Genomic DNA, 14,310 nt, shown 5'->3' on the forward strand with positions numbered 1-14,310 from the left:
CCCACTCCCTGCCTTTCCCCTCTCTGACATCATGAGAGAGCTGTATACCAGCACAGTGAAAGTTCTCACACAATGTAAAAATCTGCTAAAATTTTTGCTTCTACTTGATACAACATGTCTAGTTGTCTTGAACTTATGCTAGACCTTGATAGATTTCTCTTCAGCTTACCATATCCTCTGAAAAAAGAACACTTATAAGAATGTATAAGATTTTGTTTAACGCTAAACAAAGAAAATACTCCTTTCAATTTTGTAGTCTCTGGGTCATGTTATGTTAGGTAATGGGCAGTAACAAATTGTATTTTGAATCACAGGGCACTCTGCTCCCACCATAATTACATCCCACTCCCATGATTATAAACGAAACATCTGTTCTAAAACCTGAGGAACACACAGTATCACCCTTGACAATGTTTCATTATTTACTTGCTTATGGTGGGTTCTCATGGCAACTCATGGCCCGTGACACACGAAATGTAAAGAACTGTCAACAACACTCAGTAGTTGCACACTCACCTCTAAGTCAAAAGGTCACAGATGCACTCCAATCTCATTGCACCCTTCCCTTGATCTTCACATCAATCCTCTCTCCCAATCTTCTCACATTCCTTATGGCCTGATGCAGTCACCTTCTCTGATAATTATGCCCTATATCCATCGGCATCTTCTTCATGATTTGTAATACCAGACTGTTGATTTGCTCTCTTTTTACTAATTTAGTCCTCCTCCATTTGGCTCCTCAACTTCTGAAACTGTTCCTCTATGATTTCCCTATTGTATAGGCCATAAATCAGACTATCATACACTTTTTTTACAAATGTTGATGCTGAAGATCTGTAGTGCACACAAGTTGTTGGGTTAGTGCACAACGCTACATTGGTCCTTGGTAGTTTCATACTAAATTCCGGGGTACCTGCATCACAGATCCTCTGTGTCTATTCCATTAAAACCTTTAGTAGTGATATGAATTAACTGTTGCTGGATAAATTGTGCACAGTCAAATCAGAGATCTGGCTTTATATTTCTGAGAACTTCTTTGTGAATCTCTCTTTTATACCTACTCAAGAACAAATATGTACATCTTTTTTCTCCAATCGTCTGTAGCTTTTCAATCCTATCAGAATGGAAAATACAGCTAGATAGCTGTCATTTACACAGTGTTAGTCAAAAAATAAAATTAACTTTTGTATCTTCCCATATTTTGAAATGCCATTCAGACTAGAACATAAGTGCCAATCCATAGATTTTGGCTTACAATTTTGACGACTAATTTTATTGCTTCAAATAATGGAACAAGATAACAAGTAGGCATTTTGAGACAAACGGCCCTTAAACTATTTAAAAACATGAAACAAAAAGCCTCCTATCCATTGTTAAGTACTTTTGAACTACAATCACATATTTAAAGTAAAAAGAGTCATGGAACAAAATGCCACAACTAACTGGAATATTGAATGACTGGCTAATCTGGTCAGGTTGAATGCTGGCACATTGGCCTCTGTGATTAAGCCTTCCCCTAATAATAGGGTTGGTTAGAGTGGGGAGAATAAGTGGAATTTCAATATTAACAACAGCAGCAATGTGATCCCAGTGCAGTTCAACTGTCTATTTTTTTAGTTTGGAGACTGTATGGAGTTACTTTGAAGAGGCTAGACAGTGATGATAACTACTTTGTACAACTGCTGAACCTCAGATTCCAGCCATTGTTTCAATGCAACATCCAGATATGGACAGCAAAGGCTCAGTAAACCATGCCGCTGAAGGTAACCATTCAAAAACAGCAAACTATTGTGTTCTTGACCAGGAAGAGCATGCATGCAACTCCTGTTCATTCAGGCAAATCTGGCATAATATTCCACACTTCTTCAGCTCAGGTAATCTCCAAATTTCATCTCTGCTATGATCTCTGGAGTCTCCAAAACTCTACAGCATTAACCCAAGCTCTGCATCAAACCTCCTGGCAGACTTCAGATTTTATTTGGTTACCCTCTTCAATCCCCAATCATCTCAGCTGTTGGGCACCATTGTCAGTATTACATTGTAGTTGATGACTGCTGGTCAGCTGTTGTTCATTTGTTAATTTCAACAGGATCTTTCCCCTCATATACTCTTATTTCCAAGTTTCATATTTACTGATACATAGCCTCATCTCTGCCTCTCCATAAAGACAGGTCCTCTTTGAGTATTAGAGACTTGATTTCTTTCCAAAGACTGCAAAGTTACCCACCAAGCATGAGAAGCAAAAAGTAAACAATTCAGGCCCGTGAACCTGTTCTGCTTTTGAATTAGATCACAGGTGATGGTTCCCATCCACTCCACTGTTCTTGCACATTTCCTTTACATGTTTCTTTAAAATCCAAAAGTACAGCCAAAATGAAAAGTTTACCTTCATGATGTTACTCTTGCACATTTGTTGAAAGATGTCCTGGTTGATAATTCTCCTTGTTATAAAATTGTTGCACCAGCACTGAAGAGTGTGATTATGCCCCAGCCCCCATAACATAACTCTAATTTGCTCTTACCTAGAGAGAGAACAGAAAAGGATTGTGATGAGCAACTTACATTTATAGTGCATCACTCAAGGTTGCAGAATGTCTCTAAAAGGTGTTCAGAAGTGTGCACCAATATTTCATTCATCAAAACCATACAAACAGCAACATGGTAGAACCAGTATCACAATCAGACTCAGAATCAGGTTTAATGGGGGATGTCACGTGATGACGTAGGATTGAGATGTGGAAATCAGCTCTCCCGTAAAAAAACAGTAAAATAAAGTTTAAGTGAAGAAAAGTTAGTAAATACTTTTTAAAAACTACTTATAAACTATTCAAGATTGTCTTAACATATGCCTCCTAAACAGAAGCTGAAGAAAACTACTACTTTGAAGACAACACAAGTTGGAAAAGGGGGATGGGTACAAGTGCAGAGAGACAGAGGGGTGTAAAATGAGGATAGAAGCAAAGAGTAGTAAGGTGAAAAGTAAAAGTGGCAGGCAGGCAAATCCAGGGCAAAAAGCTAAAAGGGCCACTTTTCAACATAATTGCATAAGGGCTAAGAGTGTTGTAAAAACAAGCCTGAAGGCTTTGTGTGTCAATGCAAGGAGCATTCGTAACAAGGTGGATGAATTGAATGTGCAGATAGTTATTAATGAATATGATATAGTTGGGATCACAGAGACATGTCTCCAGGGTGACCAAAGATGGGAGCAACATCCAGGGATATTCAATATTCAGGAGGGATAGACAGGAAAGAAAAGGAGGTGGGGTAGCATTGCTGGTTAGAGAGGAGATTAATGCAATAGAAAGGAAAGACATTAGCCTGGAGGATGTAGAATTGATATGGGTAGAGCTGCATAACACTAAGGGGCAGAAAACGCTGGTTGGAGTTGTGTACAGTCCACCTAACAGTAGCAGTGAGGTTGGGGATGGCATTAAACAAGAAATTATAAATACGTGCAATAAAGGAACAGTAGTTATAATGGGTGACTTCAATCTACATATAGATTGGATGAACCAAATTGGTAAGGGAGCTGAGGAAGAGGATTTCTTGGAACGTATGCGGTATGGTTTTCTGAACCAACATGTTGAGGAACCAACTAGAGAGCAGGCCATTCTAGATTGGGTATTGAGCAATGAGGAAGGGTTAGTTAGCAATCTTGTCGTGCGAGGCCCCTTGGGTAAGAGTGACCATAATATGGTGGAATTCTTCATTAAGATGGAGAGTGACATAGTTAATTCAGAAACAAAGGTTCTGAACTTAAAGAAGGGTAACTTTGAAGGTATGAGACGTGAATTAGCTAAGATAGACTGGCAAATGATACTTAAAGGGTTGACGGTGGATATGCAATGGCAAGCATTTAAAGATCGCATGGATGAACTACAACAATTGTTAATCCCAGTTTGGCAAAAGAATAAACCAGGGAAGGTAGTGCACCTGTGGCTGACAAGGGAAATTAGAGATAGTATCAAGTCCAAAGAAGAAACATATAAATTAGCAAAAAAAAGCGGCACACCTGAGGACTGGGAGAAATTCAGAGACCAGCAGAGGAGGAAAAAGGGCTTAATTAGGAAAGGGAAAAAAGATTATGAGAGAAAGCTGGCAGGGAACATAAAAACTGACTGTAAAAGCTTTTATAGATACGTGAAAAGAAAAAGATTGGTCAAGACAAATGTAGGTCCTTTACAGTCAGAAACAGGTGAATTGATCATCGAGAACAAAGACATGGCAGACCAGTTGAATAACTACTTTGGTTCTGTCTTCACTAAGGAGGACATAAATAATCTTCCAGAAATAGTAAGGGACCGAGGGTCTAGTGAGATGGAGGAACTGAGGGAAATACATGTTAGTAGGGAAGTGGTGTTAGGTAAATTGAAGGGATTAAAGGCAGATAAATCCCCAGGGCCAGATGGTCTGCATCCCAGAGTGCTTAAGGAAATAGCCCAAGAAATAGTGGATGCATTAGTGATTATTTTTCAAAACTCCTTAGATTCTGGATTAGTTCCTGAGGATTGGAGGGTGGCTAATGTAACCCCACTTTTTAAAAAAGGAGGGAGAGAGAAACCGGGGAATTATAGATCGGTTAGTCTGACATCGGTGGTGGGGAAAATGCTAGAGTCGGTTATCAAAGATGTGATAACAGCACATTTGGAAAGAGGTGAAATCATCGGACAAAGTCAGCATGGATTTGTGAAAGGAAAATCATGTCTGACGAATCTTATAGAATTTTTTGAAGATGTAACTAGTAGAGTGGATAGGGGAGAGCCAGTGGATGTGGTATATTTAGATTTTCAAAAGGCTTTTGACAAGGTCCCACACAGGAGATTAGTGTGCAAACTTAAAGCACACGGTATTGGGGGTATGGTATTGATGTGGATAGAGAATTGGTTTGCAGACAGGAAGCAAAGGGTGGGAGTAAACGGGACCTTTTCAGAATGGCAGGCAGTGACTAGTTGTGTACCGCAAGGCTCAGTGCTGGGACCCCCATTGTTTACAGTATATATTAATGATTTAGACAAGGGAATTAAATGCAGCATCTCCAAGTTTGCGGATGACACGAAGCTGGGCGGCGGTGTTAGCTGTGAGGAGGATGCTAAGAGGATGCAGGGTGACTTGGATAGGTTAGGTGAGTGGGCAAATTCATGGCAGATGCAATTTAATGTGGATAAATGTGAGGTTATCCACTTTGGTTGCAAGAACAGGAAAACAGATTATTATCTGAACGGTGGCCGATTAGGAAAAGGGGAGGTGCAACGAGACCTGGGGTCATTGTACACCAGTCATTGAAGGTGGGCATGTAGGTACAGCAGGCGGTGAAAAAGGCGAATGGTATGTTGGCATTCATAGCAAAAGGATTTGAATACAGGAGCAGGGAGGTGCTACTGCAGTTGTACAAGGCCTCGGTGAGACCGCACCTAGAGTATTGTGTGCAGTTTTGGTCCCCTAATCAGAGGAAAGACATTCTTGCCATAGAGGGAGTACAAAGAAGGTTCACCAGATTGATTCCTGGGATGGCAGGACTTTCATATGAAGAAAGACTAGATCGACTAGGCTTATACTCACTGGAATTTAGAAGATTGAGGGGGGATCTTATTGAAACGTATAAAATTCTAAAGGGATTGGACAGGCTAGATGCAGGAAGATTGTTTCCGATGTTGGGGAAGTCCAGAATGAGGGGTCACAGTTTAAGGATAAAGGGGAAGCCTTTTAGGACTGAGATGAGGAAAAACTTCTTCACACAGAGAGTGGTGAATCTATGGAATTCGCTGCCACAGGAAACAGTTGAGGCCGGTTCATTGGTTAAATTTAAGAGGAAGTTAGATGTGGCCCTTGTGGCTAAAGGGATCAGGGGGTATGGAGAGAAAGCAGGTACAGGGTTCTGAGTTGGATGATCAGCCATGATCATATTGGATGGTGGTGCAGGCTCGAAGGACCAAATGGCCTACTCCTGCACCTATTTTCTATGTTTCTATGTTTCTAATCAAGGCCGGTCACTATGAAAGAGCCTCGGGTTCAACTGCATTTTACCTCTGGTGATACAGAACAGGAAACTACGGCAACATCAACCATTTCCAAAAGAAAAGAGCAACAGGAATTGCGCATGCGTGAAGGGAAGGGCATGTGAAACACGAGCAACCCAAAGTACAAATCCCAGCTACAATCGGAACTGAAAGTGAAAGTGAAGATGAGGTGGAATCAGATTCTCTGGATAAATCAAATGAAGATGAAGAGACAAACAAAGAAGAGCAACAGGAAGAGGTTGGAGGTGATGGAGACATAAGAAATACTTTGTTGCCAATAATGCATGAATTAAAAGTATTAAAACTAATAAAAAAGATATTAAAATATGAAGATTATGTTTGATAAAATGATGAAAAGACAGGACAAAATGGACAAGAAAATTAAAAACTTGGAAGAAACAATGGGAGATACCATTGATAGAGTGAATAAAATGGAAGATAATATTTCTGCCTGGACATCAGAAAGAAAACAGTTGTGAAAAAGTGGATGTGCTTGAAAATTTTAGCAGACGAAACAATATTAAGATTGTTGGACTTAAAAAAGGTATATAGGGAGAGGATCCAATAAATTCTTTTCACAAATGGATCCCGGAAAGTTTGGAAATGGAAGAAGGAACCCAGTTAATTGAAATTGAAAGGGCTCAAAGTGCCTTAAGACCAAGACCTCAAGTTGATCAAAACCCATGATCAATCTTGATAAAATGCTTAAGATATCAAGATAAAGAAAAGATCCTAAAGGCGGCTGTCCAACATGCCAGAAAGAGAAACGGGCCATTTATGATAGAAGGGAAAACAGTTCTTTTCTATCCTGATATTAGTTATGACCTTTTGAAGAGAAAGAAGGAATTTAACCCAGCGAAAAAAGTTTTATGGGAAAAAGGCTATAAATTTATATGGCACCACCCGGCAACCCTGATATTTTTTTTGGATTACAGAAAAAGAAGATTTTTTACTGATTATCGGGATACAGAAAAATTCGCACAAGAACTCCCAAACATTCGCTAATTACAGTCAAAGATTTAAAAATGAAACGGATTAAAGATGAAGATAGGGACAGTGAATGGAACTGATAGATGTTTAAGGACAGAAGAATATTTAAATATATTCTTAATTATATGATACAGGTGGAGAAAGGTTAAAATTTGAGAAATATTAATCGAGAGTAGTGATATTATTTTTTTTCTTCTCTTATATATATTTTTTTATGTTATGGGGGAGCTGGGGGAACTTAGGATCGATTGCTACGGGATTCACGTGTGTAATCATGGCGATTGCCATGACCCGTACAACGGAGGGGGGTAATGTGTATTTTTTCATTCACAACATTAGTAGGGGGGTATTTTGTTACTTTTTTCTTTATAATCTATTTTTCTTTTATCTTTCTTTCTTTGCCTGAACAGTTGGGGGGAGACACATAGCAACATGAAGAATTTTAAAAAGATTCCCCAAGGTACTACGAAAGTTAAAAGATTAGGTATTATTATAGATTAGAGTAACCCTGTTAAAAATAATGACTAATTTACTGAATTCTTAAAGTTTTAATGTTAATGGTCTTGATGGACCGGTGAAAAGAAAAATAATTTTAATATATATTAAGAAAATGAAAATAGATATAGCTTTTTTTTACAAGAAACACACTTAACAGAGATAGAATACCAGAAATTAAAGAGAGATTGGGTCGGAAATGTTATCGCAGCTTCATTTAACTCAAAGGTGAGGGGAGTTGCAATTTTGGTTAATAAAACTTTACTAATTAAAATACAAAATGTATTAATTGATTCTGCGGGGAGATATGTAATTATACATTGTCAAATTTTTTCAGAACTATGGACTCTTATGAATATTTATGCACCAAATGAAAATGATGTAAAATTTATACAAGAGGCCTTTTTGAATTTGGCTGACACATATGACAAAATATTAATAGGTGGAGATTTTAATTTTTGTTTAGACCCAGTTTTAAATGGATCAACAAAGGTTGTTACAAAATCAAAAGTAGCAAAATTAACTTTATCATTGATGAAAGATTTAAATTTGATTGATATATGGAGAATAATTAATCCAAAAGAAAGAGATTATTCATTTTATTCAAATAGGCATAAAACTTATTCAAGGATAGATATTTTTCTATTATCAATGAATATTCAAGACAGAGTGAAAAATATGGAATATAAAGCAAGAATATTGTCAGATCATTCCCCTTTGATAATGACAATGATAATGATGGATAAAGAGGACTCGATTTACAGATGGAGATTTAATTCAATATTATTAAAACGTCAAGATTTTTGTGATATTATGAAAAAGCAGATTCAGTTATTTTAAGATACAAATTTACATTCAGTTGATGATAAATTTATAGTATGGGAAGCAATGAAGGCATATTTGAGAGGTCAGATAATGTTATACTTCTAAAATTAAGAAGGAATATATGGTAGAAACAGATCAATTGGAGAAAGAGATTACAAAATTAGAAAAAGAATCTCAAAGATATATGACAGAAGAAAAAGGAAGACAACTTGTTAACAAGAAGTTACAATATAATACACTTCAGACATACAGAACAGAAAAAGCAATTATGAGTACTAAACAGAGATATTACGAACTAGGTGAAAGATCACACAAGATTCTTGCTTGGCAGTTAAAAATAGAAGAGACTTCCAAAATGATAAATGCAATTAGAACAAGGGTAAATAAGATTACTTATAAACCTTTAGAAATTAATGACATTTTTAAGAATTTTTATTCTGAACTGTGTCAATCAGAATCACAAAATGATAATGTCGAGATAGAAAGGTTTTTATCACAAATAACTCTTCCAAAATTGAATTCGGAAGAACAGAAGCGATTAGATATGCCTTTAAAAGAGGTCGAAGAAGCTCTAGGATCACTTCAGAGTAATAAATCCCCAGGAGGAGATGGTTTCCCACCTGAATTTTACAAAAAGTTTAAAGATTTACTAATTCCTCCTTTTATGGAGTTAATACACCAAGCGGAAAGAATGCATAAACTTCCAAAATCTTTTTCGACAGCTATTTTAATAATATTGCCAAAAAAAGAGATCTTTTAAAGCCAACATCATATGGACCTATTTATTTGTTGAACACCGACTATAAAATAATAGCAAAAACTTTATCTAATAGATTATCTAAATACTTAACAAAATTAATACATATGGATCAAACAGGATTTATCAAAAATAGACAATCGGCAGATAATGTAACTCGGTTACTTAGTATAATTCATCTGGCACAAAAGAGGGAGGAAATGAATGTGGCAGTTGCTTTAGATGCAGAAAAAACATTTGATAGATTGGAATGAGATTTTTTATTTAAGGTATTGGAAAACTATGGGTTAGGAAAATCTTTTATAAAATGGATTAAAACCTTAAATACTAATCCCAAAGCTAAAGTAATGACAAATGGTCAAATTTCAACATCATTTCAGTTAACAAGGTCAACTAGACAAGGTTGTCCATTATCACCTGCTTTATTTGTGTTGGCAACAGAACCATTAGCTGAATTAATTAGAACAGACCCAGATATTATGGGTTTCAGAGTTAACCAGGAGGAATATAAGATTAATTTATTTGCTGACGATGTTTTGCTTTATTTAACAAACCCATTGTATTCGCTGCGTAAATTATCTTCTAGATTGGAAGAATATGGGAAAATATCAGGCTACAAAATAAATTGGGATAAAAGTGAAATTCTACCCCTTACTAAAGGAGATTATAGTCAATGTCGATTAATAACTCAATTTAGATGGCTGATAAATGGTATAAAATATTTAGGTATAAGAGTTGATAATGATATAAAGAATTTATATAAATTAAATTATTTACCATTATTGAAAAAAAGTCAAGAAAATCTTGATAAATGGATGATGTTACCAATAACATTAGTAGGCAGAGTAAATGCTGTAAAAATGAATATATTCCCTAGATTACAATATTTATTCCAAACACTACCAATACAATTACCGCAGAAGTTTTTTCAAGAGTTAAATAAATGTGTGAGGAAGTTCCTTTGGAAAGGTAAGATGTCAAGAATATCGTTGGAAAAATTGACATGGAAATTTGACCTAGGAGGGTTACAATTTCCAAACTTTAAAAATTATTATAAAGCAAATCAACTTAGATTTATTGCATCTTTATTTGATGAAGATAAACCAGCATGGATTAGAATAGAACTAGATAAAATAGGAGAAAATATACCAGAAGATTTTATATATAAGTGGGAATCTAAATGGATATGGGAAAAGAAAGAATCTCCTATATTAAAACATCTGATTGATTTATGGAATAAGATAAATGTTAATGATGAGATAAAGAAATCTTTATTAGCAAAGAGACCTTTAATAAACTTATTCAAACTTATATAAACTAATTAAACTTATAACAAAATAAACTTATTCCTTTTACAATGGATAACCAACTTTTATACAACTGGTTTCAAAAAGGGATTAGATACATAGGAGATTGTTTTGAAGGAGGTGTATTAATGTCATTTGATCAATTAAAGAATAAATATAAAATATCAAACAACACTCTTTTTTGTTATTTCCAATTAAGGGCTTATTTAAGAGATAAATTGAGTCAAACAATGTTATTGCCCAAACCTAGTGAAATAGAAATTTTAATTCAAAAAGGAAAAATTTAAAAAAATATTTCTTGTATGTATAGTTTGATTCAAAAGCAGACAATTAAACAAGGAATTCATAAGTCAAGACAAAAATGGGAAACTGATTTGAATATTAAAATTGAAGAAACAAATTGGTCAAGATTATGTCTTGACAGTATGATAAATACAACAAATGTCCAGCTAAGACTAGTGCAATATAATTTTTTACATCAATTATATATTACACCACAAAAAATAAATACATTAAACCCAAATTTATCTGATCAATGCTTCTGATGTAATCAAGAAATTGGTACTTTTTTCCACTCGGTCTTGTTTTAAAATTCAACCTTTTTGGACAAATTTAAGAGTTTTACTGGAACAAATTATTGGAATACAACTTCCACATAATCCAACATTATTTTTACTAGGCGATATTGAAGGGATAAAATCGGAACCCACATTGAATAAATATCAGAAAGAATTCATAAAAATTGCATTGGTAGTAGCCAAAAAGGCTATTGCAGTTACTTAGAAATCAGATTCATACTTAAGTATTAATCATTGGAAGAATGAAATTTTTAGCTGCATTCCACTTGAAAAAAATTACCTTATAATTTAAAAGATAAATATGAAATATTTCTGAAAATTTTGTGCCTTTATTTACAAAAGATAGGATTAAATATATAGGTGCTCCAAAGATAAAATTATTGGTTATCTGGGGAAAGAAATAAATATACATATTAAAGCTATTATGAACTCCATGGAGCATGTGGGGATCTTCCGATATCCAGGCATTCTTTCTTTCTTTCTTTTTTCTTCTCTTTTTTTAATATAGGGATATGTTAGGGGGGAGGGGTTAAGGGAAGGGGGGAAGGGTTGATAATTTTTTTCTTTCTGTAACCTATTTGAAAATTCAATAAAAAAATTTATATAAAAAAAAGAATCAGGTTTAATATTACTGACATATGTCATGAAATTTGCAGCAGCAGTACATTGCACTACCCAGCAATAAAAAAACCTATAAATCACAATAAGAATTATATCTAAAATAAGATAGTGAGGTATAATGCTTGGGTTCACTGTCCATTCAGAAATCTGATTGTGGAGATGAAGAAGGTGTTGCTAGAACATTGAATAAGTGTCTTGATGGTTTTGTAACTCTTTCTTGATGGTATCAATGGGAAAAGGGCATGACCTGGGTGATGGGAGTCCTTCAGGATAGATGTTGCTTTTAGTTGATTCTATCTTTTAAAGTACTTCATCACAGTGGATGTAAGTGCCACTGGGTGATAGTCATTGAGACAATTCATCCTGCTCTTCTTGGGTACTGGTATGATTGTTGCCCGTTTGAAGCAGGTGGAAACTCTGACTGCAGCAGTGGGAAATTGAAGATGTCCTTGAACATTCCCACCAGTTGGTTGGTAAATTTTCAGAACCTTACCAAGTACACCATTAGGGCCTGACATATTGTGAGGGTTCATGCTATTGAAAGATGTTCTGATGTTGGTCTCCAAGACAGAGATCACTGGGTCACCAGAGCTGCAGGTGTCCTCATAGCTCTAGTTTTATTCTCCCTTTCAAACCAAACATAAGAGGTGTTGAGGTCATTGGGAGTGAAACGTCACAGCCATTCATTTTGTTAAGTTGCACTTTGTAGGAAATACTAGCCTGCAAACCTTGCCAGAACTGACCTGCATCACATTTCATCTCTAACTTCAATCAGAATTTTTTTTACTCTTAAAATAGCCTTCCGTAGATCATACCTGGACTGCTTGTATAGTTCTGGATGGCCAGTCTTAAATGCCACAGATCTAGCCCTCAGCTGCTTGTGAATCTCCTGGTTCATCCATCGCTTTTCATTTTGCTATCTCCAGTATGCATTTGAAGGCACATACTCATCCACACAGGTCTTGATAAAGTTGATGACAACTGTGGGGTATTCATTCAGTTTTGAAGATGGATCCCTGAATATTGTCAAGTCCACTGACTCAAACCAGTTCTGTAAATGCCCTTCCACCTCCTTTACCCATACCTTCTTGATCCTCAACACCAGTACTGTGGTCTTCAGTCTCTGCCTGGATGTCAGGAGCAGGCATACAGCCAGGTGATTCAGGATGGAAGGTGCTGGCAGGGATAAGAATTCTTGATGGTGGTATAATCGTGGTCAAGTGTGTTGGCTCCTCTGGTTCCACAGGTGATAAGGTGGTAGCTGTTCAGGTTCTTCAAGCTGGCCCGGTTGAAAGTCCCACAATGATAGGGAAGGCATCAGGGTGTGCTGTTTTGTGACTGCTAATCACGATGCTCAGCTCTTCCAGTGCCTACCTGATGTTGGCCAGCAGTAGTATGTAACCACTAGCAGGATGACAACAGAAAATTCTCTCAGCAAATAAAATGGATGACACTTAGCCATCCATTTGTTCCAGGTCAGATAACCAGGACTGAGTCAGAACTACCACATCTGTGCATTGTGATGAGTTAATCATTAAGCATATTCAATGCCCCCTAACTTTAAAAGACTCAGATGACCTGTGCTTTACGGTACTCTGTTTTGATGACCTTGGTTGTACAATGAATACTGGTTTAGGCACCAGGGAGAATGCAACAGTGCCTCTACTTTCTTAGATGGAAAAAGAAGTCTGGCATTTTCCCACTGGCCCTCACCTATTTTTTTATAGATGCATAGTAGAAAGCATTCTAAACAATACATCACAGCTTGGGATGGCAACTGCTCTGCCCTTAACCACATACAAAATAAACAGCTGAATATTATTAACTCTGTTCAATTCCCTTCACAGGTAGTCCCTGATCTATTACTTTCAACATTTTCTTTTATTTCATATTGTTGGGTTCCAGCATATTTTTCCCATTGCTCTTGTCATTCGCTTTCCTCCAGGCATATCAGCTTTGATTAACAAGTGTTCATCATCCTCTCTCTGAAGACACCATGGTCATTTGAATCACCTGATCAGCATTCGCCTTCATCTTATAACAAACAGCTTCTTTGTTCTCCCCACTGCTCTCCTTCTCTTTAAATTAAAACAAACTGATTTTCTAACTTGTGAACTGAACTACAGATGGATGGTGGTGAGAATGCCGTCATCTCAGCAACTCAATAACAGCCAATAACATGCATGGTATCTTCAGCACTATCGAGCTATCTAGAGCCAGAACATCAAAGATCCCAGCCTACTGACAGTCAAGAATAGAAATAAAATTATTAACAATTGATAAGGAAAATTTTGAAAATCTCCGCTACACCTGATGAACAAGATACTAAGAGTTACATGCCCTAACTTAAATACAAAGGCTCAGGACAAGATAGTATTTCCATAGAAATTCAGCAGGTTCTGGGGTCAGAGACCTGTGTGAGTCCAGAAATTGAGGCCTGGAGTGCAAAGTCCAATGATCGGTGAGTCTTGCAGTTGACACTGCAGGTCGAAGCTCAAAGGTTGAAGACTGAAGTCGGCAAGTCTGGAAGTCGACACCCAATGGCCGAAGCCCCTGGGTCCGTGTTGTCAAAGTCTGAATCCCGATGTTTGCAAGTCTCTGTGTCTGGGCCAAAGACTGGAAGTTGAGAGTCCGGAGGCGGCCTGTCCCACAGTTGGAGGCCTATTTGTGTGTGCAAGTGTGTGGGTGGGCAGAAGGGAGGAAAGAGTCTTGTTTTGTTA

General features: G+C 36.7%; 1 protein-coding gene across 2 annotated transcripts in view; it reads right to left on the reverse strand.

Annotated features, from left to right (window-relative positions):
* LOC140729171 (leucine-rich repeat and immunoglobulin-like domain-containing nogo receptor-interacting protein 2) overlaps window positions 1–14,310 on the reverse strand; it is a 777,920-nt gene that overhangs the window by 193,605 nt on the left and 570,005 nt on the right. For both annotated transcript variants that reach the window (XM_073048639.1, XM_073048640.1), the window contains exon 3: window positions 2,387–2,522. In XM_073048639.1, coding sequence (XP_072904740.1) covers window positions 2,387–2,503 — 117 coding nt within the window. In that variant the 5' untranslated portion in view covers window positions 2,504–2,522. The remainder of the gene's footprint in view (window positions 1–2,386; window positions 2,523–14,310) is intronic.

The sequence above is a fragment of the Hemitrygon akajei genome, chromosome 6, assembly GCF_048418815.1.
Source record: "Hemitrygon akajei chromosome 6, sHemAka1.3, whole genome shotgun sequence".
NCBI lineage: Eukaryota > Metazoa > Chordata > Chondrichthyes > Myliobatiformes > Dasyatidae > Hemitrygon > Hemitrygon akajei.